The sequence below is a fragment of the Cuculus canorus genome, chromosome 24, assembly GCF_017976375.1.
Source record: "Cuculus canorus isolate bCucCan1 chromosome 24, bCucCan1.pri, whole genome shotgun sequence".
NCBI classification, from domain to species: Eukaryota; Metazoa; Chordata; class Aves; order Cuculiformes; family Cuculidae; genus Cuculus; species Cuculus canorus.
In genome coordinates, this window is record NC_071424.1 from 3538445 (window position 1) to 3562430 (window position 23986).

The following is a 23986-nucleotide window of genomic DNA, read 5'->3' on the forward strand; positions in this document are numbered from 1 at the left end:
CTGGAATGCATTTCCCACCTCTTGCGTTCATGATTACACAAATTTAGAGCCGAATGCTGCTGCAAATGCCACATTGCACCACCATCCCAGGGACAAAGGGGCTCATAAAGGCGGGTCATCCCATCTGGGCCTGACCTTTGCAGCTGGTGTGTTGGGAACTTCCATTAAAAAGGGACCTCCTGAGCTCATTCTCTTACCTGAGAGAGGAGCTTTTAGTTCACAATTTAAGGCAATCCTTTCCCTCTACCAATGAGAGAATCCCCCGTACATTTTGTACGGTTTCTTGCTCCTTCCCCTCGGCAACAGCAAAGTCAAAGCATCTCAGGTTGTGCAGCCGGTAACATCAGAGAGCAACGTGGCTACAATTGTCTTCAACTTCCCACACCAGAAACCGGTTGCTGCTGGGTCCCAGGTACCAGCCCTGAGCAAACCCTTCGCTGCACAAGTGACGGTCCAAACTGACTGAAAAAGGACCTTGAAATTCCTAGAGTTAAGCAGCCATTCCGTGTACAATTTGCAAAGCTATTTCCAAACAATTGTTAATTATTCTGAAAAGCCAGCCAAGCCTGACAAAGCCTTATCTCTGCAGCCACTGGGCGCTATCTCCCACGGAGCTGCACCAGGGCGACTTCTGGAAGACAGCAGGCTCTGTGCGGGCTGGCTCCAAGTATGCACACAGCTGATTATTTTCATAGCCTTGAAGGACATCGGTCAGACAGACACACACACACACAGGAAAAATAGAATCATTAAATAGTTTGGGTTGGAAGGGACCTTAAAGTTCCAACCCCCCTGCCATGGGCAGGGACACTTCCCACTGATCAGGCTGCCCAAGGCCCATCCAACCTGGCCTTGAACACCTCCAGGGATGGGGCAGCCACAGCTTCCCTGGGAACTAAATACTGATAAAATCGCTTTTGGAAGTCTGTCGATTGGGTTGGCAGGAGGCTCGCTGCGTTGGGGGCCCCTCTGCAGCCCGGCTGGCCTGCAGCGCGCTCGACACCGCTTGGGCACCGAGGGGCGGCCCTCGGGAGCAAGAGGGGAGCTGTGGGGAAGCCGTGCGGCCGCCGGGGCGACCAGCGGGGGCTGCGGGTCGGTGCCCCCCCCCCCCCCCGCAACATGGCAGCAGCTCCCCGCGCCCGCTCCACGTGCGGCCTTCCCGCCGGCGCGCCCCCACCGAGGGGGGCGTGGCTTACGGAGCGCCCCTGCAGCGGATTGGCTGGAGGAGGGCTTGGCCACGCCCACCGCGGGCTCCTCGGGGCGGCCGGCGGGCCCGCCCACGAAGGGGGCGTGGTTTACGGCAAATCCCTGCAGCGGATTGGCTGGAGGTTGCTGAGGCCACGCCCACCACCCGCGCAGAGGCCGCGCCCTCCTTGGAGCACCGCCAGCTCCCGGCGTCCCGCGGCGGCTGCAGCGGAGCCGGCGGGGTGGCTGCTTCCCTCCGTGCTGGCCGGCGTGTTCCCTGCCCTTCCCGCGCCCATGGAGCTGCTGTGCATGGAAGCCGTCCCCCGTGTGCCCCGCGCCGGGCCTGACCCGCAGCTCCTCGGGGACCGGCGGGTGCTGCAGAACCTGCTGAGCCAGGAGGAGCGTTACAGTCCCCGCGCTTACTACTTCCAGTGCGTGCAGCAGGAGATCAAGCCTTACATGCGGAAAATGCTGGCTTTCTGGATGCTGGAGGTACGGGAATCCCTGCTTCCTCCTCTCCTGTTTCAGCTCCAGCTCCCTGCTCAGCTCCAGCTCCCTGCTCCTTGTCGAGCTCCAGCTCCCTGCTCCTTGTCGAGCTCCAGTTCCTGTCCATCTCCATGCTCCCAGCTCCTGTCCATCTCCATGCTCCCAGCTCCTGTCCAGCTCCATGCTCCCAGCTCCTCTCCATCTCCATGCTCCCAGCTCTTGTCCAGCTCCCTGCTCCCAGCTCCTGTCCAGCTCCCTGCTCCCAGCTCTTGTCCAGCACCATGCTCCCAGCTCCTCTCCTGCTCCTCTTCTGCTCCCCTCCTGCTCCTCTCCAGCTCCCCGCCCGCTCACCTGTGCTTTTCTTTGCCCAACCTCCCCGCTCCTGCTCCCTTCCTGCCAGGCTGGAAGCTCAGGACAGCAGCAGCCGACCCGTGCTCGCTGGGGGGGATTCTGAGGTTCCCCCGTGCATGGCAGTAAGGGACAAACCACCCCGGACCCTCTCAGGGTTTGCAATGCGCAGGGGGTTGGGTCTCCACTTTGTGCCTGGGCGGCTGCACATGGAGAACCTGGGGGCAGGTGAGGAAGGACTGGGGGCACTGGTTATGCTGGAAGATGTGATTGCCCCACGCAGGAGGAGCAGAGCCCCCCAACCTGCAAGGCTGTGTGTAGCCCACCCCGGTGCTGTGCCACACTGCTGCTGTCAGACCCCCCCCTTTGCACCCCAAAGCTGCTGGTGGGCACCAACATTTCCTGGATGGGGCTGAAAACACACGGGTAAAGGGGGAAAATAACATTACCACTGCTTAGTTCCCTAAATTAAAAATGAATGCAACTCTCTTGTGGGATGCAGTGCAGGGAGGGAAATCTCCTGGGCCTCTTTGTGAGATGGACAGGGTGAACGGTCTCAAGAAAGAAAGAAAGAACGGATTCTGCAAAGGACAAATGCTGCTGGGATCGAGCCTGGCCGCTGTTGCAAGGAGCTGCCTGCTTCTGTCAAAAGAAATAATGAACATCTTGCGTTTTAGAGGGTTCCTTTCTCCCTGCTATGATTGATCTGTTTCTGCAATTCCCTCTCGGAGAAGGGGAGTTGGATTCAGGCAGCTTTGGAGCCTGTTCCTGCAGCCCTGCGGGCGGTCCAGGAGCAGATGACACTTGGCAGTTGTTCGTGCCCGTGCGTTGGTGTCCCCCGCGCTGGGGCGGTTTGGGCAGGGGAAGCAGTTGCTGCTCTAGGAGAACGGCTTTTGCTGCTCTAGGAGGGGAAACTTCGCTCTTTTTACAGTTGCATTGAAAGAAGGAGGTTAAATAGGACCAAGTGTTTTGATAACGGTTGAGAGATGAGAGCAGAGGACTGAAATCCGGAGCTCCACGGTTCGGTTCGTGGCTGAGGGAGGAGAACTTTCAGACAACCATTCATTTGGGCTCTGCCATTGCCTCTTCTCATGTCTCTGGACCACTTAAGGTGGAATTGCCAGAAGCAGCTGTGGGTTCTGCTCTATCAGGTCTCCAGTTGGAGATATTCTGGAATTGCTCGCTTTCTCCAGAGGTCCCCGGTCCCCACAGAGCAGAGGATGGCAGCTTTGCTGTACAGATGACTGGTGGGGAGGGCAGGAAAAAAGGGGCTAAATAAAGCCATTTTGGCCTTAACTTCTTTGTGCACTCTTTCTAGCTCGGTACGAGTTCTGCAGCTCTCCGTAGGAAGATGAAGTCTTAAGGCATTGGTCAACCTTGTTGCTGGTGTAATCCCATTGCAGTCATAGGCTTCAGGCTTGTAGCTCATTAACTCCTTAGCACCGAGATGTCTTCAAAGCTCTGCAGATAAGTGTGAAACACCATCCGGATCAGAAGCTTTGAAGCTGCAGTGCAGGCAGGAGCTGGGGAGCCCTGTGCTGATTAAAACTTCCTTTTATTTTGTTTTTTTGTTTTTTTTTTTTCATTGGGTTTTGTCAGGTCTGTGAGGAGCAGAAGTGTGAAGAAGAGGTCTTCCCCTTGGCCATGAATTACGTGGATCGCTACCTATCGTCAGTCCGCATACGGAGAAATCAGCTGCAGCTTCTGGGAGCGGTTTGCATGCTCCTGGCTTCCAAGTTGCGAGAAACCATGCCCTTGACTGTGGAGAAACTCTGCTTTTACACAGACAACTCCATCACACCTCAGCAGCTCCTGGTAACCACTCCTATCTCAAAGAGCCCTCCACCCCCTCCCTACCTCTTTTATCTCCTGCATTCTGCTACTTCCCAGCATACCTGCATCTCTGTCTCCTCCTGATCTCCTCCTCCCATGTCTTCACCACCTTCTGCGTTCCCCAACCAACGTTCTCACCTCCCTGTCCTGGTGGGTGCAGTGTCTGTGGGTGGAGAACTTTCCATCCTGGTGGACTCTTGTTCCCTGCTGTAGGAAGCGGTTTTGTCACTTCCAGGGTATAAAGTTCCTTGTGCCTTAAGTGCTCGTGGCCAGTGTGGAGCTGCCGGGGCTGAGCTCAGTCCCAGGAGTTGGTTTGCTCCCCAGTGTCCACTCTGGAGAACAAAGGCTCCTGTCTACGGAGCTGGTGGGGACGCAGCTCAATCTTACCCTGGCTGCAAAGGGGTTTGATATCAGAGATGCATTTCCACACCAGCAGGCAAAATGAAGCTTTAAGTGAAAAGTTAAGCAGCAAAATGAGTGAGAGCTTCCCTGGTCTGGGATCCAGTTGGGTTGTGCCATCAAGGCTGCTGCCAGGGTGATAGAAATGAGTGGCACCTTGTTGCTGCTCAAGCCCTGCTCCGTGTCCCGGAATTCAACCAGGGCTGCTTTGCCTGTCCCGTGACACAGGCAGAAGCTGTGTAGGCTTTGAAAGGCAAAGCATTTTCATGTCTGAGAAAAGTTCAAAGCAAAGATCCAATCCGCTTGAGTTCAGCTTCGCCGATGGGGGAGGAAATTGGAGAACCCCGTTTCTTGAGGGCCTTCCGTGCTGTTAGATCAGAGCCCCTGGGAGGAAACAGCCACCTCACTTCGAGTAACAAACATCCCTGGAGACGGTTTGTCTACGAGAATTTCTCGGGGTTAGTCATCGCCTTATTAAATATCTTTATTTTTTGGGGGAGTTGGGGTGAGTGAGATGATCGGAGCGTGATTTGTCCCCAGGGTGGGACGTGAACCCACAACACTTTCAGGTGTGAGTCGGAAGGTGGTTCTGGTGAACTGGGGAACTCTTTATTATGAACGTGGTTTTTCCAAGTTGCCAGAGAAGGCTGGGGAAAATCCCCTCACCTCCGTACCTCTCTCCCTGTAGTCATTTGTGGGTGGTTGTTGTCTTAAGTAGCGCCCACGGAAGAAGTCTGTGGATCATTACTATGAGTACCGGTGAGGGATGGGAATGCACAGAGGAAGCAACTGCTCGTTGCTTCTGGGGATGCTGAGCTGTGGTTGCGCTGCGGCATCCTGCTGCGAGGGGCTGCCACAAAATCTCTGTGCAAAGGCTCTCTCCTGCTTTGCCGTAAAGCTTCATCCTTACAGAGCATCTTCTCATCCAGTGTGGGGATCTTCCAAGGACCGGAAGCCATCGCATGAAGTTAATCCCAGCCTGGGATGGGGAGGGTTCCTCTTGGCCATGTGATAGTGAGGGGTTAAATTTTAGCTGGAGGGAATGGGAGTCGCTTTGCATTCACTTTTCTGCTGGACCAGCAGAAGTTGTCGCTGTAGAAGAGACCCAAATCTGAGCAGAAGGTGCCTCACAGTCATCTTGTAGGCAGGTGGACTTCAAAAGCAAGGATGGTCCTCTCTGTGTTCTCAGGAGTGTGAAGCTGATCAAAGTGTGCATTGTGGGCCAGTGTCAGCTTTCCATCCCTTCAGAGTGAAAGATAAATTCTCTGTCCAACAGGAATATGGGGTGCAGGAAGTTGAACTTATTGCAATGGGTCCCCTCTCTCTCTCTTTCTGATTCAGGCACTACAGGGAGTCCTGCTGTCATCATAGAATGGTAGAATAGTTTGGGTTGGAAGGGACCTTAAAAATCATCCAGTTCCAACCCCCTGCCATGGGCAGGGACACCTCCCACTGGCTCAGGGGCTCCAAGCCCCATCCAACCTGGCCTTGAACACCTCCAGGGATGGGGCAGCCACAGCCTCCCTGGGCAACCTGGGCCAGGGCCTCACCACTCTCATGGTGGAGAAATTCTTCCTAATGTCCATATCATCCCTACGGACCAGAGGAGACCATCGCAACAACCTGATCTGGTGGGAGGTGTCCCCGCCCATGGCAGGGGAGTTGGAACTGGGTGGCCTTTAAGGTCGCTTCTAACCCAAACCATTCTATGGTTTCTGCAGCGTGGACCTTAGGCTACGAGGAATTAGATCTCCCATGGTTGTATTTCATTCTGATTTATCTGTTGATTTATTGTTGGTGAGGGTTTGCTTCTTTCTGTTGAATCTTGAGTTTGCAGCAGGCTCCATGGTAAGGGACGTGGTTAGGAGATGTGGGCTGAGCGTGTGCACCATCCCTGGAGACTGTTCTTCACTCTTCACTCAAAAGCTAATGCCTCCTCACTCCCAGTCTATTTTATTTCTTCCCCCCGGAGGTTTGTCAGCAGGAAGCTGTGGCTTAGCAGTGCCACAATATTAATCTTCCCTTCTCCATCCTCCTGGCAGTATCGGGGTGGAGATGGAAGAGGAGAGCGCTGTCAGCCGCCTCTTGCTCCCTTCTCATTGTGCAGATTTCGGTTTGGAGTTTTCCTTCCCGGTACTTTTTTTCTCCACCAGGATCCTGGGATGCTCTCACAACGCGAGGCACAACCAGACAGCTGGCGTGGAGCTCTTTCATCCTTGCGCTCCGGAATCAATATGTCATTGAGGTGGACAAGAATAGCTTCATTTTGGGGGCCAAAATTCCTTTCCTGAGACAGCCAAAGACAGCTTTTTCAAGCAAGTAGGATCTTAGTTATCATAGAATGGTTTGGGTTGGAAGAGAACTTAAAGCCCATCCAGTTCCACCACCCCCTGCCATGGGCAGGGACACCTTCCACTGGATCACGTTCCTCAAAGCCTCATCCAACCTGGCCTTGAATACCTCCAAGGATGGCCTTGAGCACTTGGCAGTAGAGGGATTTACTTCTGGTAATCTGTGCTTGTCAAGGGCTGAGCAGAAGCCATCACAAACCCGCACAGCCCTTAGGGAGAGGTGCTGAGGTGTTTGCAGATGTCTGGGCAGGAGATGCTCTGTAGCCTGTCATTGTAGTCGTCTTTCCCTGCCTTCCACAAGGCTTTCGGCAGGTGTTTAACCCCATTTGGAGCGGGTCCCACTCCAGTCCCCCATCGCTCTCCACTGTAAAGAGGGAGCGGATGTAACATCTGAAGATACGCGAAGGTTTGGTCTTCACTGTGGGACCTGACAAGAGTTAATACCCTGATTACAAAACCAGAGCAAGCTGCTGTTTCCCTCCTCTGTCCTAATCGCGGTAATGTTACTTCTCTTTCACAATCTTGCAGTGGAAGAGGGTGGGGAGGGGAAGGGGAGCTTCTTCATCAAGGTTTGGACAATGGTGCATCCTGGCTTCTTCTCATGGATCAGTGCCATTTCAGCTTCCAGCGTGTCCTCCCTGGCCTTTTGGAGGAAGCTGGCTCGCTTTCCCAGTAGGTTTGCTTCCTTCTCTTGCGGGGATGCTTGGCACCAGCTCAGCGGTTTAGAAAGGACGCACTTGAAATAAAATCTTGATGAAGTTATTCTAGGGAGAAGGAAATGATGCAACGAGAGACTTGTCCATTTGGAGGAAGTTGGATTTCCGTCAGAGGCATTATCTAACCTACCTTTCTTGTCTTCTTTTTTTCTTTTAATAAAGACTTTTCTAGCCCATGCAAGAGGGTGTTCTGCTGCTTGAAGGTCAGAGAGAGCAGTTGTAGGTCACCTTCATCTGCCTGGTTTGTCCCTCATACGCTGTCTTGCCTGTGAGATCTTTGACCTTAGGTCTGGTTTGCAAATTGCCAGGTATTCCCTAGCAAAGACCTTAAGCAGGACCGAACAGATAATGAAGGGAACAGCGGTGGCTGCAGGTTGTGAGGAATCAAGAGAAATTTGACTCCTCACGAGGAGTCAAGAGAATTTTCAAGAGAAAGACGTAAGAGCTGAGGAGAAAGGGACGTTCATTTGATAGAACGTAGACTCTCCCGCGGCCGTGCTTGTGCTTTAGTGTTTTCCCTCATTCTCGTTGCACGGATCAGATAGATGTGAAGTTGACACCTTTCCCCTCACCATCCAGTTTGAACTCTGGTCAGAGGATGGAAAGAAACGTTTGCCCCAGATTTCCTCTTTGCGAATGGACTTTCGTGGCTGCTCATTTCTGTAGCTGCGTCTCGGCTGCTGGGTGGGGTGGGTGGCCAGTGGCAACAGCAGCAGCTCTTTCCACCCTCCTTTTGAGTCAGCTCGTGAACACAACGAGAGTGCAGCCTTCTCCCGCTTCTCTAGCGTCTTGTTGAGTCGGTGATAATGGCAATCTATCAACCAGAGTGATAAAATCGAGCACAACTTCCTTTTCTCCTGCGGGCAGAGCTGCTGCAGAGAGGAGCTGGGCTCTGCTCGGCTCTGCTCCCGGCACGGCTTCGCCGGAGAGGTTTATGCAGGCTCCTTGTGTGGGTGTTGTGGAGGGTAGAGTTGCCGTATAGAGTGACTGTCACTGCATAATAAAGGAGAGAAGCTGATGTGACTGTCACCTCTCAGCCTGCATTTGCCGAGCTATAAATCGAGGAAAAAATTCCATGCTTGTGACTGGGGTCTGGCTCAGCGCAGAGGCAGCAATCGGGGGCTTGAGGCTGTTTTACCGCCTGCGACTGTGCTCTGAGCCCACCTTGGCAGAGCAGGGGAGGTGGTGGGAAGTGGTCACTGCTTTTTTTCTTTCTCTTTTGTGGGGCGCAGGCAGGAGCGAGCTTGCAGAGGTCAGCTCCGAGTGATTTCCACCCCATGGATGCTGGCTGGGCGTGGGGAGCTCTGCCCTGGGGGGTGGTCTTGCAGAAGGGGGATCTGATGCATTCGCAGCGATGGGATGCTCGGTGGGTTGCAGCCCTTCCCTGAGGAGGGTGGGCTCTGCGAGCTGGAGGAACAAAGGGACATTTTCCACTTTCTTCCTCTCTTTCATTAGCCAGGCAGAGCCTGATTCAATTAGGTGCAAAAGAAAATGCCAGGAAAAGGATGTTTGCTATACTGAGCGGTGCTGCTGTCGCAAACCTGCTTGCCTATCTCTTGCAGCCTTTTGTTCTGCTTCTTCCACAGATAAAGTGATTCAGAGATTCTGACATGCTGCTCTGAGAGCGGGAAGTCCCCAGGGTTAGCAGGAGAGAAGCGAGGAGCAGGGTGGTTTGGCAGGAGAGAGGCTTCCCTGAGCTAAATCCATGAGCCAGTGACAGTCCTTGGCGCCTGGTGCCTTCAGCTGGCATCCCGAGCGCCGGCTGCGGCTCGGGGATCAGCCCTTTTGTAACAACGAGGTTTTGAAGAAGACTATGAACCTCTGTGGTCGCTGGAAAAGAGCTGCTTTTATGCATTGTCAAAAGACAGGCTGTTGTCCTGGATCGGTCCTGGCACGGCAGGAGTCAGCATGTCCCAGGTGAGGTCTCGCAGCTGAGCTGAGCTGCACCTTTGATCTTCTTAAGACAAAAACTTGTCCCAGCAGGGTGGAGATCACATACCTCCTGTGACTTCCAGGAGCTGGCTTGCAGCTCTGGGAGGAAAGGCAAGGAGCAAGATCCTAGGTGATGCGAGGCTGGGGTCTCCTCTGTGCTCAGGAGCTCCCTTCTTGGGTGTAGTGATCCATTTTGGGTTTGTCTTGTGAGCAGCCGTCTCCGAGTCCTCTTTTTGACCTTCTCCCTGCATCTACAAAAGGGCCGTGTTCCCAGCTCGCATAGAGAGGTTGGGTTGGAGCTGCCTTGGCCTCTCGCCCTCCAGGCAGCAGCTACCCAAGGTGCCAGCCATGCTCTGTGTCTTTTTCCAAGAACCTGGGCTCATGGATGAGCAAACAGCCGGCTTTCCCAGCCTGCTGCCCTTGGGGAGCTCCAGACAAGCAGCAGGTAGGGACAACACACACAGCTCTCCATCTCCAGCGGCTCTTTCTTGTGTCACTTTGCTGTGTTGCTCCATTTAACCATCAGTCAGCACCAAACTGAATCTCAAACCTCTGTTCTAATCCCCCGTCACTGAACCAGTCACCCTCGGTGACCTGTGCTGCGATCCTCAGGCTCTGGAGCTCATTGCTAGGTTTCTTCTTGAATTTATCCTATAAATTTGGCTTAAAAATATAGAAAGATTGGCAAGCTGGCAAGTGTGGGAGAGGAGCGACCGTGCGCCAGCAGAGCACTGCTTTTGGGTTGGAAGAGCTCAGGCTGTGTGATGGTAAATGGTGTATTTGGCCTCGTGGGGGGTTTGGAGCAGGTTGAGCAACGCTGCTCATTTAAGCAACTCCAAACTGGTCTTGTTGTGTAAGGGGGTTGAAAAAGAAAAAAAAACAACAAAAAGAGAGAAAAAAAAAAAATGAAGATCTGCCTTTATGAAAAAAATCTCACTTCTTCAAACCCATCTGTTCTGGCAGCCCTTTGGCACGTCTGTGGGCAGCATTGACCTTGTAATCCTAGACTCCTTGGAAAAAGAATAGATGTTCTGCCGGGTAGGACTACGCCCTGAAAGGAAGATATCCACTCTAAATCCAATTCAGCTCCTTCCAAATCTGCAGCTTTTGAGCTCCTGTGGGGTGTTTTCCTTTCCCAGCACATCTGTCACCCACTACGAGCAGGGGGAGGACATGGAGGCATCTTCAGCCTGTCTGGAATGCTGATCCCTGTTTGCAAAGCCAGCTTTGCTGCTGGTCCAGAGGCTGAGAGAACCTGGGAGCCAGAGATCTTCTTTGTGGTGTGGGATATGGGGGAATTGGGATCGGTAGAGAGGCTTGGGCAACTGCGTGTGGGCTGCTCGTGACATTTCTGCTGCGATGGGAAGGGAAACGATCCTGGGAAGACACAAACTCTTGCCTTTCCTGCTCTGATGATGAGATGGTCGTACCCGGACATAACATCAAAGCCGCTCAGTCCAGTGAGACCAGTCCATGTGTGGCCTCTTGAGTCTGATCCAGCTCTAAATCATGGAGCCCTTGATGATGATGGCAGAGCACAGAACAGGAGCCAGGGAGGCCAACAGCATCCTGACTTGGATCAGCCATGAGGTGGCCAGCAGGAGCAGGGAAGGGATCAACCTCTGAACTTGGCACTGGTGAGGCCACTCCTGGGTTCAGTTTTGGGCCCCTCACTCCAAGAAGGACATTGAGAGGCTGGAGAGCATCACGAGAAGGGAATGGAGCTGAGGAAGGGTCTGGAGCCCAGGGGTTCTGGGAGTCTCCATCCCTGGATGTGTTCAAAAAGTGTGCAGCTTAAGAATTTTGTGATGTGGTTTAAGCCTTTTGTGATGTGGTTTACCAGGCATGGTGGGGTTGGGCTGGATGAGTTTGGAGGTCTTTTCCAACCTTAATGATTCCGTGATTCTAACTGAATGAAGGAGTGGTAGATTCTCATCATGGCACTCTCCTTGCTTACATTCTGCTGGGTGAGCCCTTTGGTACCACTCATTGACACTTGGACTTGCAGAGTGATGACACTGCCAAGTCCTTGGCTGCTCTGTGCTTTGATTCCCTTGTCGGTGCTAGGATGGATGCCCGGAGCTGGAAGAGCCTGTGAGAGGCTGAGCAGGTGAGAGGAGCAGCCTGAGCTCCAGTTGAAACCCGCAGGAGGTACCCTTCCTTCCTGCCATCTGTTCCTCAGCTCGCAGATTGCGCAGAGACTGTCTCCTGGAAGGTGTTCCAGAAATCTCTGCTAGATGCTCAGAGAGCCCCATAACATGGAGATGTTGGCAGCCACCTGGCATTGACTGGGAAGCACCAGTGAGCTGTTGCTTGGATGTCAGCGGGAGAGGTGGCTGTCAGCATGGCTCCTCGGTGCCTCTTCCCCTGGAGAAGCTGCTGGGGATGCTTTGAGCGTGGCTGGAGGTTCTCTTGGCAGAGAAGAGGCGTAATGATTAGAGGAGGTTCTGCCAACAGGCTAGTGCCCAGCCTGGGACCTCCTCCATAGGGCTGTGTGCCCAGTATTTGTTGAGCTGTGGACCTCAGCGCTCGGTCACAGCCCCTGAGCTCTTCAGGGACTGAAGATCTACAGCAGTTTGGGCTGCCTGGATGCTGTGTTTCCCCCACCTTCCCTTGCTCCAAGAGGGGCTGACTGCAGAGCGGCCAAGGAGCCGCTGCAGGGGGGAGTCCACGCACCGCCCGGCTCCGAGGAGCACGCAGAGAGGTGAGCTGCTGTGTTCCCTTTGTCGTAACGGCCTTAGTTCCAAGCTCGATTGCTCCTTGGGAGCCAGGACTTCTCCTTTTGGGGATGGGAGAATCGTAGAATGGTTTGGGCTGGAAGGGACCTCAAAGCTCAACGTGTTTCACCCCCTGCCATGGGCAGGGACACCTCCCACTGGATCAGGGGCTCTGAGCCCCATCCAACCTGGCCTGGAGCATCTCCAGGGATGGGGCAGCCACCACTGCTCTGGGCAACCTGTTCCAGGGCCTCCCCACCCTCACAGCAAAAGGAATATGGGAATGCTGTGCCTGCTGCTCCGTACTGTGTTTTTTCCCCTGTGCGCTCTTGCAGCAGCCCTGCAAAGCAAAGCAATGTTGGAAAGAAGAAATTGGATTTATCGCTTCCTTTTCTGATCTTTACTCCCAGCTTTGCAACAGGTCAAGGCTGGACCTGCTGAATAACGTGCTCCCTCTCTGTCTGACTCTGCAGGACTGGGAAGTTCTAGTCTTGGAGAAGCTAAAATGGGACCTAGTCTCAGTGACGGCAAACGATTTCTTGCTTCACATCCTCCATCGCCTCCCGCTGCCTAAGGACAAGATGGAACTGGTGAAGAAACACGCCCAGACCTTTATCGCCCTGTGTGCCACAGGTGGGTACCTTATCCCACTGAAGCCAGGGACCTGGGAAGGACTGGCTGCCCACTGCAAGCGGGATAACTGGGCTTGCTGGGCAACCTGGGGCTGAGCTCCAACGCCCTGGGTTTCTTGGGGGCTGAACACCTGCCTTCATTCAAATAGGAGCGTTTTGCTGCTCCGTGAAGTTTTCTCTCCTTGACAATGTGGGATAACGGTCCTGGGGGCTCTTAGGGAGTGCTTGGAAGATGCTAGGAGAGAGCAAAGCCACCTTGCAGCCCCTCTTGCTGCACTGATAGTGATTGTGGGAGGATGTCCAGGGTGAAGGCAGGGTTGAATCCAAGCTTTCATCAGCCTTGCTCAAAGTCAGTAGAGCAACCTCATCTTCAGGGCTTCTCTTGGTGAGACAGACCAACAGAAACAGCATCATGAAGATCGCTGCTCTGATGCTCAGCCTGTTTCCCATTACATCACCCCCATTTCTCTCTGCTAAGCTGGAGAGACCCCTCTCTGACCCCTAGTTTTCCAGGGAAATCACAGTCCCAAGAACGTGGGTGCGCATCCTTGCTAACAGCTGCTTCTTTTTGCTCCTTGTGTCCTGGCTTTAGACTACACTTTCGTCATGTACCCCCCATCCATGATTGCGACAGGCAGTATCGGAGCAGCGATCCACGGCTTGACGATCTCCGTGAACAATTTCACCGGAGAGGCGATCACGGAGCTGCTGGCCAGCATCACTGGCACGGAGGTGGTAAGTGCTCCAGAGGGAAAAGCAAAGCAGTTTTGCTGCTGGATCTAGTGGAAACCCTTCCTCTTTTTGCTTCCCATTCTTCTTGGAGGGAATTAGGCTCTTTGGAATGATGCTGAGCTTGAGAAATGCCTGGAGATGAGCGAGCATCTCTAACCGCAGCACCGTCGGTCAGTCCCGTGGCTGCAGTTGGCTCCTGCCCTCCAAATGCTGCCCGTGTGGAGTGGGACGAGCTCAGGAGCCTTTGAAAAGCAGCACAAAGGGGAGCGTCTGTTCCCTGCGCGGGCAGGTGTTGACGGGATCGGGTTGTCAAGGTGGGATGGGGCAGAGGGAGAAGCCGGGCTCGGCATCTGCTAACCCCAACCAGTGTCTGGTTGCAGGAGCCCAGAGGGAAGGGGGTCAGGAGGGAGTGTTTGGGGAGGGTGGGGACATGGGGATGGTGGTGGGGACATGGGGATGGTGGTGGGGATATCTGCCTGCCTCCCTCTGCCCTTTGAATAGAGAGGGGGGACCTCTCCGGCTCCCTGTTTCCAAGTCACTCCTGCTTCAGTGAAGCAATCGGGAGCCTTTCTCCTGCCAGGGGCCCCTTTTGATCTTTTCTCCTGCCCCCACGCTGGTGCCGGCAGGCGGGCGCGGGGTCGGTTACAGTCCCTTGACAGCAGCGCCGGGAATTGGAAGAGGTGCCGGTGCCACGGCGGGTGGGAGGCTGCACCCAGGCTTTGTCCAGGCAGAGAGGGAATGGGGCGGGAGGGCGTCCCCAATCTATTTGTGCAGCTTGAATTTGGTTTTGTTTGCCGGAGCCTTTTTTTAAAGAGGGAATCGGTGTGGCCAGCTGCTCTCAAGCTGCTGCGGTGAATGGGGCAGGGACTGAAACCTGCACTGGGTCGAGGCTGCCGGAGGGAACAGGTGGGAAGCAGGGAGGGCAGTGCCAAGGGAGCAGAGCCAGAATGGAGCCCCAAACACTCCTGCCTGCTCCCTTTCCTCCTCAGCTTGGAGAGGGCATCTCTCTGCCCCACAGCCTGCCTGGGTGCGAGGGGCAGCGCAAACTAGGCAGGACCACAGCGGCTCCTTGAGCACAAGGAGGCCCTGGGGACGGGTCCATTGTGGGCATCCCCCGGGAAGCACCCAGCATCATGTTGGTGGTGTTGATGCTTCTCCTGGAACCTGGCCTCACAGTATCCCTAGGCTGTAACTCAGTTTCCCCTTTGGTTCGCTGCTGGAGGAGCAGTCCCCTTCCCACAGTGCTGGACCTGCGGGGAGTCCATGGGGATGAGGGGGACTATGGTGGTTGCACCTCGAATCCTGTGTTCGGTTCTGGGCCCCTCACTCCAAGAAGGATGTTGAGGTTCTGGAGTGTGTCCAGAGAAGAGCAACGAAGCTGGTGAGGGGCTGGAGAACGTCTGACGAGGAGCGGCTGAGGGACCTGGGGTTGTTTATCCTGGAGGAGGCTGAGGGGAGACCTTATTGCTCTCCACAACTGCCTGAAAGGAGGTTGGAGAGAGGAGGGAGCTGGGCTCTTCTCCCCAGTGAGGGGACAGGACAAGGGGGAATGGCCTCAAGCTCCGCCAGGGGAGGGTCAGGATGGATATCAGGAAGAGATGTTTCACTGAAAGGGTCATTGGGCACTGTCAGAGGCTGCCCAGGGAGGGGGTGGAGTCCCCATCCCTGGAAGGATTGAAAAGACGGGTGGATGAGGTGCTCAGGGACATGGTTTAGTGGCAGATATGAGTGGTTGGACTCAATGATCCACGAGCTCTTTTCCAGTCTAGTGATTCTACGACTCCCTGGTGCAGGGCTGTGCCACGGCTGGCAGGAGCTGTGCTGTTGGGGTGAGGCTGGCTCACTTGGCTGAGCCTTGGAGCTGCCCTTGACCAGTCCTCACCCCATATGGAGCAGGACCAGACCCACTGTGTGTCCGAGCCCCACGGCTCAGCTCCCCTACGGGGAAGGCAAACTGGGGCAAACCTACAGCAAAAGAGCCCGGCTGCGTACGGCCACGATGGCTTTTAGCGTTTCTGCCCGGATCGCCGATGGAGAGCCTGGGGATGGGGTGGCCGTGGCTCGAGGCCCTGCAGCGGGCTGGGGTTGCGGGCGGGCGGGCTGGAGGCTGCACTGACGGGAAGCGGCGTGGGGAAGGGGAGGTAGGCGTTGCTATTTTCGCTCGCCACATCCTCTGACAGTTTCTAAGAACTGGCAGCAGATTCCTGGTAAGAGATTTCGGTGGGTGACAATATCCAGCGAGCGCATGGCCCACAGCGTCCAGCTCAGCTCTGGCTACGAGGTGTGACATGTCACCTCTTTCCCTTTGGTGAGAGCCAAGATGCTCTGTAGGAGCTGATGGAGATACCTCCTGTGGCTCTCAGTGCATCGTGGTGCTCTGGTTTCCAAGTGGAGGAGTTTCCTCCTCTAGTCACAGCTTTTGTGGGAGAAAATGGAGTGGGGTTTGCTTTTATTACAGATGATAACACCACTCCTTACTGTCCCCTGCGCCTTCCTGTCTGTGGGGCTGGTGGGTTCCCCAGCCCTGGGTTTCCTGGGGAGTCACACGGGGCTCCCCCCGGGGAGAGCAGGAAGGGGGAAATCCCTCCAAGAAGCTGCGTGGCTGCAGCATCGTTCTCATAACAAACCTGTATCGAGTGTGTGGGGCTGGAGTGGCTGTTGGATCGATGGCCGAGGCCGATTGTATGAGGTTCAACAAGGCCAGGTGCTGCGTTCTGAACCTGGGACACGACAACCCCGTGCAGCTCCAGGCTTGGGGAAGAGCGGCTGGAAAGCTGCCTGCTGGAAAAGGATGTGGGGTTGCTGGGTGACAGTGGCTGAACAGGAGCCAGCAGTGGCCCAGGTGGCCAAGAAGGCCACCAGCGTCCTGGCTTGGATCAGCCATGGGGTGTCCAGCAGGAGCGGGGAAGGGATTTGTGCCCCTATATTCAGCGCTGGTGAGGCCTCACCTTGAATCCTGTCATCACTTCTGGGCCCCTCAGTGCAAGAAAGACCTTGAAGGGCTGGAGAGCATCTGGAGAAGGGAACAGAGCTGAGGAAGGGTTTGGAGCCCAGGGGTTTTGGGAGCGGCTGAGGGTCCTGGGGCTGTCTAGCCTGGAGAAGAGGAGGCTGAGGGGAGACCTTATCAGTCTCTGTGGCTCCTGGAAAGGAGGTTGTGGCGAGGTGGATGCTGGGCTGTGCTCCCAAGCAGATGAGATGAGAGGAAATGGCCTCAAGTTGCACCAGGGGAGGTTTAGATTGGACATTAGGAACAATTTCTTTACTGACAGAGTGGTGAAGCCCTGGCAGAGGCTGTCCAGGGCAGTGGGGGAGTCTCCATCCCTGGAGGGCTTCAAAAAGTGTGTGGCTGTGGCAGTTTGGGACGTGGTTTAGCAGGGATGGTGTTGTTGGGCTGATGATTGGACTGGATGAGCTTGGAGGTCTTTTCCAACCTTAATGATTCCATGTTGGGTGTTGGAGGGTTGTGTCCAGATCCCCGAAGCACTCTGGCACCCAGCAGAGATTCACGCAGCCCTGGCTCAGACATGGGCAGGGAGGGAGGAGAGCCGCACGCAGCTCCGCTGTAGCAGGTGGGTGATGCAGGGCTGAGCTCTTGGAGGAGGCAGGCAGGGCTCCAAGGTCCACTTTGCACCTATGGTGCTACAAGCTGGCCACCACCTGTGGGTCTGGGAAGTCTTGGTTGTAAAGGTCAACAGCAGTCTGCACAGAGCTTGGGTGGCAGCTGACCGCTGCGACGGTGGCATCACACACTGGGGACACAATGTCTATTCCTTGAGACCTCATCGAGTTAGGGAGGTGGGGAGAAGACAACCAGAACGTGGGGCTTCTCCTGGGGAGGGGCCTAAAGCACAGGGAAGCTGGAGATGCCTCTTGTTGGAGAAAGGCTTCTTTGTCTTGGGTGTTCAGATGCTCCAGGGGCCAGAGATGGAGCCCAGCAGCTGCTCAGAGCTATTTATAAGGCTCCCACCTCCACGCAGCAGAGAACTGAGGCCTCTTGTCTCGCTCCCTCTCCCACAGGACTGCTTGAAAGCCTGTCAGGAGCAGATTGAGGCCACCTTAGCAGAGAGCCTAAAACAGGCATCCCAAACCCAACCGGAATACAGCACCGCCAAGACTGCTGCTTACCCGGCCAGCCAGCCCACCAGCACACCCACAGACGTCACGGACATCGACCTGTGATCATCCTTCCCTTCCCCGAGAGCCGCCCAGCCCCGCCGTGCCAGCACCTCGCCCTGGACACCGAAACATCGCTGCATCCCACCTACCCATCCATCAGCCGCCCTCCAGCTGACGCCCGCTGAGGATTTGATCCGTGCCGGTCTGTCAGAGCTCGACGCTGCTCATCCGCTTCTGCAGGTGGCTGGGGTGAAGCGACCGTTTTTTCGTGGTGGCAGGGCACAGGAATAGCTGGGGAGGGAGCAGGACCTAAAATGAAGTTGTAAAATGTTTCTCAGTTCATGTTCCTCAAAGCCCGGCTGTTCATCGCCTCCTCAGGAGCGTTCACCGTGATGACTTCCAGCCCTGTGTTGGCCTTCAATCATGGAGAGCGAGCCTCTTACGCTGGCCTACGAGACCAAAATCCTTGAGAACCCCCAAACCTCCCTCCCTGGGCCGGGGTGCTGCAGGCTCATGGGACACAAGCGATTGTCTAGAAGGGAGCCCTTCGCTCCCAATTGCTTCGTGCCGGATCGCTGTGGCTCCCGCGAGGCTGCTTCTGCTCAGAGGGGAAACGCGTGGCTTGTTTCTTGTTGCCGTTAAGATTAGGGAATTGTGGGTTTGGGGCTTGCTTGGGGGATGTGTTCCCCATCTGCATGGACAGCAGAGGAGCAGCCTCCTGAGCGAGGTTGGAGCGTGATCTCCTTGGCTTTCCGCTGCCCCACTGAGGCTGCTGAATTTATTGTTAACTGCTGGGAAATGCGGAGGGAGGAGACTTTGCAGTCTTTGCAGGACTCTGGTCTCCTCTTTCCAAAAGAGTGCCTTCACCCTTTATTCCCTTCCCTACTCCCTGGGCCATGGGAGACTCTCACTTGGAAGCTGGTTGGTTTTTCAGGTAGCTTAGAGATCAGCCTAGATGATAAGAAATACATTTGAATGTGCTGCTATAGTCTGAAATGCATCTTCGCTCCTCCAAGGCAGGGATCTTGGATCACATCCAGGAGGGGGCTGCGTTGCATCTATATCCATGTGGGTCCCAGGCGTCTCCTCATTGGGTGGAAAACTTGCTGCGCACTTGAAAAAGCGATTGCATTTTTTGTATTGTTGTTGTTGTTGATCCTGTCTGTTTAGTTTTTATAGAAGGTGTTTAAAAAAAAAAAAATAATAATAATGCTGCTTTTCTAAGAGGGAAAAAGAAAAACCCCATTAAATAGTGGAATTGTATTAACCAAGAGAAACCAGAGAGACTCGGCAGGGTCGGGAGGCAGAAAGCTGCTGCTCAGTGACCTTGGGAAATGTGGATCTGTGGCTGCTGTGCTCCCGCAGGGGATGTGGAGAAGGAGGGAGAGCCCTGCCTTTTTTGGTGCCACTAGAGACAAAAGCCTTATCCGGTGGAAAAGGATGGGGCTGCTGCTCTTCCACCAGCCTGACTTGTCTGGAAGAGCCATTCGCCACCGCCTCCTGCTAGCGGGAGGGCTGGGGGAGCGCAGGGCCCGTCTGTGCTAAAAGAAAACTTTTTTTTTTTATATATATATAAATGGAGTTTTAATTTAAGAGTAAACTGGTTTGGTGTTCACATGCGAGAGTCCCGCTGCTGGGAGAATCAGAGGACCATATAATGTTGCAATAAAGTGTTTTAAACAAGTTTGAGCGCCTCAGGGGTTTCCCTTTGCCATCTGCTCTGTGTTGGTGCCCTCGCAGAGTTCCTGCCTCTGCCCCGATCGCTCCAGGCTGGGAGCTAGCTGGAGGATCCCATCCGGCTGCTCCCAGAGGCTCCAGACACACATTTCCCAGTGCAGGGAGAAACAGGGAGCAGACAGGCAGGACACCACTAGCTCTGCCCCGGGGAGAGGCAGATGGAAGATGCTGCAGCAACTGAGGGACATGCGCTTACTGGGGGCCCTGGAGCCGCTCCTGGATGGTGATGGATAAACGTGGAACAGAACACCTTCGTGCAGAGCTGCTGCTGGGGAGGAGGCAGTGACTTTACAGCCCCGGCAGCTTGGAAGATGAGCGGTGAGAGTGCAGAATGCACTGTGTGAGCACAGGCTGTCTTTCAAGCTCATCGGCTTCTGGCTTCTTTAAAGACGTGAGCTAACAATCAGGAAGCGAAGGAAAAGGTGCTGCAGCGTGTAACCAGCTGGGCTTTGTGTGCTGCTCCACTGCACGTGGCTTCTGCTCCCGCTGCCGTCACAGAAGGTGCCAACTCTCAGAAGGGAAGTTGGGAGGAAGCTGTCCAAGGACAACCAGCTGCCGAAGGACACGGCTGCGGCTCTTCTCTGTGTGCTGCACCCGCAGGACAGTGCGCTGGCTTCAGAAGCAAGGCCAGACCCTTCCAAACCTCACAGCATCACAGTGTTCCCATCAGCGGTTCCCCAGGGTAAGCACAGCACCTTATGGGACACAGCAGGAAAAACCCTGTTGGGTTTGCCAGCAGAGGTGGCACGTGTGCCTGGGAGGGTTGCTGCGAGCACACCAGGCATGTGGCCTTGGTGGCCAGTGGCCCTGGGGCTCCACCAGCCCTACTGAGTAGAGTAATACACAGAGGGGCAGGAGGGGGAAGCCAGTGTTTGGGAAAAATCCCTAGGGAAGGGGGATAGCAGTAAGGAAGCCAGAGTCGCAGCAGTGATGCTGGCAATGGTCCCAGGCAGGAAGGAGGGCCCAGACTGCAGAGCCGGGGGATCAGAGGCTGCCCCACATAGACAGGTGCTCTGGAGGATTTTTTCCCCCACCTTGTGCTGTGCCCTAGAGTTCACCCCTCTGCTTCCACCACTGCTGGGCTACACTTGCCCTGCCCTCTGCCCGCTGCCATGCACATGCTCCCCATGGTATTCTGGCTGCTGCGGCACCTCCGGCACCCATTCCTGCCTGGTCCAATGAAGCTCTCAGGGAAAACCAACAGGAGGGGTTTCTTTTCCCCTGGGGATGGTTTTGGGCACTGGGAACAGCCTGGGGGGCCCAGCCCTGTCCCACTGCTCAGGGCAGAATGGAGGGACAAGGGCGTGCGCAGGATTCCCTTCCCTCTTAGGAGGGAACACTGACTCTACATTAGCTCTGAGAAGCCCGGGGCTGGTGGCTTCGCTCTGCCACCTGCTGGGGATAACACAAGGTGAGACAGGACAGGGACAGACCACATGTGGATGCGATCGTGGCAGACCTGGACTGATGGACACGGCTTGGGATTTATTTCCTAACCAGGAAGAAGTCAAACCCTCTGGGTGCTGATGGCACCAGGTTTCCAGGTGGGAGGACAAGGGCTGCCCTGCCTGGGACAAGCTGGGCAGGGAGCATGGGTCCATGGGCACAACCTGCACCCAGCGCCTGCTCAGAGCAGCAGGATCCCGGAATGGATGCTCCAGTAACGCCTCCACTCACGCACCAGGCTCCAAACAGCATCCTGCAGTGTCCTGAGAGCTGGGCAGGCTGCAGCTTTTCCCTGCCCATTCCATGGCCACAGGCTGTTGCCCCTCCACATCCCGCGTCTTGGAGTTCACCAGCTCCCTCCGGATCTCCGGGGAGATCTGTGGGTGGCTATGGAACTTGAGCAGCTCGAGCAAAGCCTCCTTCTGCTCCGAGGAGAGGTCCTCCTTGTAGCGCTGGGCAAAGGCCAGGAAGCACTGGTGCCACAGCACGGGCAGGTCCCGCTGGTCTGTGCGGAAGGCCAGGAAGTGGAAGACAAGGGCATCCACCACACGGAAGGGCAGTGCATACTTCTTGTCGATGAGCAGCCGAAGGAAGATGCTGTTGGCGCCGCTGTACTGCATCTCAGCAATCTTCAGCATGGCCGCGCTGCAGGGACAGAGAGAACACAGAGTTGAGGCCGGAGCCACAGAGTTCCCAGAAGGAGCTGAGTGACCCCACCACCTCCCAGGTGCCAGAGAAGCTGAGGAACAGATCCAAGGCATCGCATCGGTGTCCATAGAGGAGAACTACTACCCCCACAGCCTCCCAGCACGTTACCTGGAGTGGAGGACAGGGATGGAGCACTTGGTGAGGATGCTGCCAATGATGATGGCCTCCCGCAGCGTGCAGGTTCCTGACTCGCACAGCGGAATGAGGATTCCTGCAGAGGGGAAAGAGTCAGGCACTGCAGGGAGAGCAGCAGGACACTGGGCTCAGCCTCTTCTCCTAACCCAGGATACATCCAACCCCAGGAAATAAAAGCTCCTCCAGCAGCTGCTGTTGCAGCATCTCCCTGCCATGGAACCAGTTCCCAACACCCTCAGGCTGCCGGGATCATATCCAGCCAGTTTGTAACCACCAAAAGAACCTAAATTCCTGCCACCACCTGCACAAGCCTACAGCACTTATCACCATCTCATCCTGAACCCTGCAAACAGCCCCCTGGAGGTTTGGAAGCCACCTCGTCCATCAAGGGGGACTCTTTGCATTCCTCTCATGTCTCCTCCTCCCCCGAGCCCCACCACACAGGGGACAGTGTCCTGTCGCAGCGGGCAGTCATGTGCAACATGTGTCCCTGCTGAGCTTCCCAGTCAGGGAGACACTCCCAGACAGGAACATCAGCTCTCCAGGGAGTCCCTACCTTTGAACCAGGCTGCCGGCTTGAATAGAGCCTTCTTCAAAGCCATGTAGAGATGAAAGTTGAGGCGCTTGTACTCGGCGATGTCATCCCGGATCCGTGGCAGCAGCACCAGGTTGTAGAACCGCTGGGCCATCCTCTCTTTGAGGTTGGATGAAAATATCCTGGGAAAAGCAAAAGGCTAAGTGAGGTGTGGAAAAAGAAGCCTGAGGGTTTAGTATTTTGTAAATCTGGTTCCAATTATGGAAAAGCTAAAAAATCCCACACCAGCATGTCCCAGAGAGGATCTTACCTGGTGGCTTGGTACATGGCTGCAGCCGTCCACGCCTCCGGCTCTGTGATGTAGAGGATCTGCTCCCAGTTGGACAAGGCAGGGATGATTTTAAATGCCTTGGGGAGTTTCCCACTCCTGTACTTGGACAGCACCTTAAAAGACACGGATATGGGCCAGGCAGTGACATACAGGCACCGACAGCAGGGCTGTGGGACTCATCTCATGACCCTGAGAAAGATGTACCCTCCCTTAGCGTCCTTGGTAAGAAAGGACCATCCCAGGGCCATCCCAAGCACGGAGCTCAGGAGATGGTCCCTCAGAAACTCTCTGGGCCCTTCAGTGACTGATATCAGGGAAATAAGTGCATGGGGATGATCCCTTCCCTGCTCCTGCTGGCCACTCCATGGCTGATCCAAGCCAAGATGCTGTTGGCCACCTGGGCACACTGCTGGCCTCACCTCCTTGACTCCCCGGTAGACCTCCAGGACGCGGGGATCAAGCTGTGGCATGGGGCGTCCCGAGATCTCCGACAGCGCCGTCTCCACCTCTGTCTGCTTTTCTGTGATCTTCTCCATGATGATGTCCGCCAGCGTGCGCCTACAGCCAGCACAGGGGGAGAGGGGTTGAGACAGGGGCCGTGCCCAAGCCCTCAGCAGCTACCTCAGCCCATTCCCCTCTTGCATCGCCCCTCACCTCAGTGGTGGGTTCTTGTTCATGAACATCTCAATGGCCTTCTCGTCCTCGGGATCCACCTCCACTTCTCCGCCAGCCTGTCCTCTCTGTGCCGCTGCCTTTTCCAGTGAGGGCCACTCCTCATCCTCCTCCTCTGAGTCCACAATGGGGCCTGCAGGGCACAGCGCTGGCTGAGCCTGGGGCCTGCACCCTTGGTTCCTGAGGCCTCATAGAATCGTTTGGTTGGAAAAGATCTTTGAGATCATCGAGTCTAACTGTCTCTGTCCACTACTAAACCCTATCTCTGAGCACCTCAGCTGTCCGCCCATCTTTCAGATCCCTCCAGGGATGGTGACTGCACCACTGCCCTGAGTAGCCTCTGCTGGTGCCTAAAACCCTTACAGTGAAGAAATTTTTCCTGATATCTAATCTAAACCTCTTCTGGCGCAACTTGAGGCCATTTCCTCACAAAGGTCACCATCCCTAGGATTGAAAAGACAGGTAGATGAGGTGCCCAAGGACATGGTTTAGTGGCAGATATGAGTGGTTGGACTCGATGATCCACGAGGTCTTTTCAATCCTGGTGATTCCATGATGATTCTATGATCTCCAAGGATGCCGCCCCCCCCCGTGCCTTACCCAGCGCGGTGCTGCGCTGCCCGGGCCCTCCGGGTCCGTGCTCAGCCTCCAGCTCCTCCTGCTGCCTCCGCGCCTGCTCCAGGATGCGCCGCGACAGTCGCGCATCCACGTAGCCGTCACCGTCGGCACCATCCTCCTCCTCCGCCCCGCCGCGCCGTTTTCCCCGCGCCGTAGCCCGAGGGGCCGCGTCCTGCAGGATCTGCTCGGCCAGCGGCACCGCGGGGCCGGCATTAGGGCCGGTGCCCCGCGCCCGCCGGGCCTTCGGCATCGCGACGGGGAACGACGGACCGCAACCTCCGCGTGTTCTCGGTGCTGGGCCGTCACTTCCGGTCTGACGCTGCCGCTTCCGGTCCTAATCCCCGCCCCTTTGCGGAC

The 23986-nt window shown here is 55.6% G+C and overlaps 2 protein-coding genes across 2 annotated transcripts; one reads left to right on the top strand and one right to left on the bottom strand.

The window, feature by feature from the left end:
- Positions 1-1375: 1375 nt before the first annotated feature.
- CCND3 (cyclin D3) lies at positions 1376-19131 on the top strand. Its single transcript, XM_009569811.2, has 5 exons — positions 1376-1677; positions 3619-3834; positions 12441-12600; positions 13192-13334; positions 17349-19131. The coding sequence occupies exons 1-5, from the start codon at positions 1480-1482 to the stop codon at positions 17508-17510; spliced, it is 879 nt and encodes a 292-aa protein (XP_009568106.2). The 5' UTR covers positions 1376-1479; the 3' UTR covers positions 17511-19131.
- A 1504-nt stretch (positions 19132-20635) lies between these two features.
- Positions 20636-23955, bottom strand: BYSL (bystin like). The gene is made up of 7 exons (XM_054087634.1): positions 23612-23955; positions 22994-23144; positions 22759-22897; positions 22319-22452; positions 22030-22190; positions 21447-21549; positions 20636-21275 (listed from the first exon to the last, which is right to left on the bottom strand). Exons 1-7 carry the CDS (start codon positions 23877-23879, stop codon positions 20858-20860), a joined length of 1374 nt encoding a protein of 457 aa, XP_053943609.1. The 5' UTR covers positions 23880-23955; the 3' UTR covers positions 20636-20857.
- Positions 23956-23986: the final 31 nt, after the last annotated feature.

What these genes read in the sequence shown, in the direction of transcription:
- CCND3 (XM_009569811.2), top strand. Translation starts at nt 1,480, where the DNA reads ATGGAGCTGCTGTGCATGGAAGCCGTCCCCCGTGTGCCCCGCGCCGGG. An exon ending in TGGCTTTCTGGATGCTGGAG is followed by an intron (nt 1,678 to 3,618) that starts GTACGGGAATCC and finishes GGGTTTTGTCAG; the next exon opens with GTCTGTGAGGAGCAGAAGTG. An exon ending in TCACACCTCAGCAGCTCCTG is followed by an intron (nt 3,835 to 12,440) that starts GTAACCACTCCT and finishes CTGACTCTGCAG; the next exon opens with GACTGGGAAGTTCTAGTCTT.
- BYSL (XM_054087634.1), bottom strand. Translation starts at nt 23,879, where the DNA reads ATGCCGAAGGCCCGGCGGGCGCGGGGCACCGGCCCTAATGCCGGCCCC. An exon ending in AACAAGAACCCACCACTGAG is followed by an intron (nt 22,898 to 22,993) that starts GTGAGGGGCGAT and finishes TGCTGGCTGTAG; the next exon opens with GCGCACGCTGGCGGACATCA. An exon ending in TCTACCGGGGAGTCAAGGAG is followed by an intron (nt 22,453 to 22,758) that starts GTGAGGCCAGCA and finishes GTGTCTTTTAAG; the next exon opens with GTGCTGTCCAAGTACAGGAG.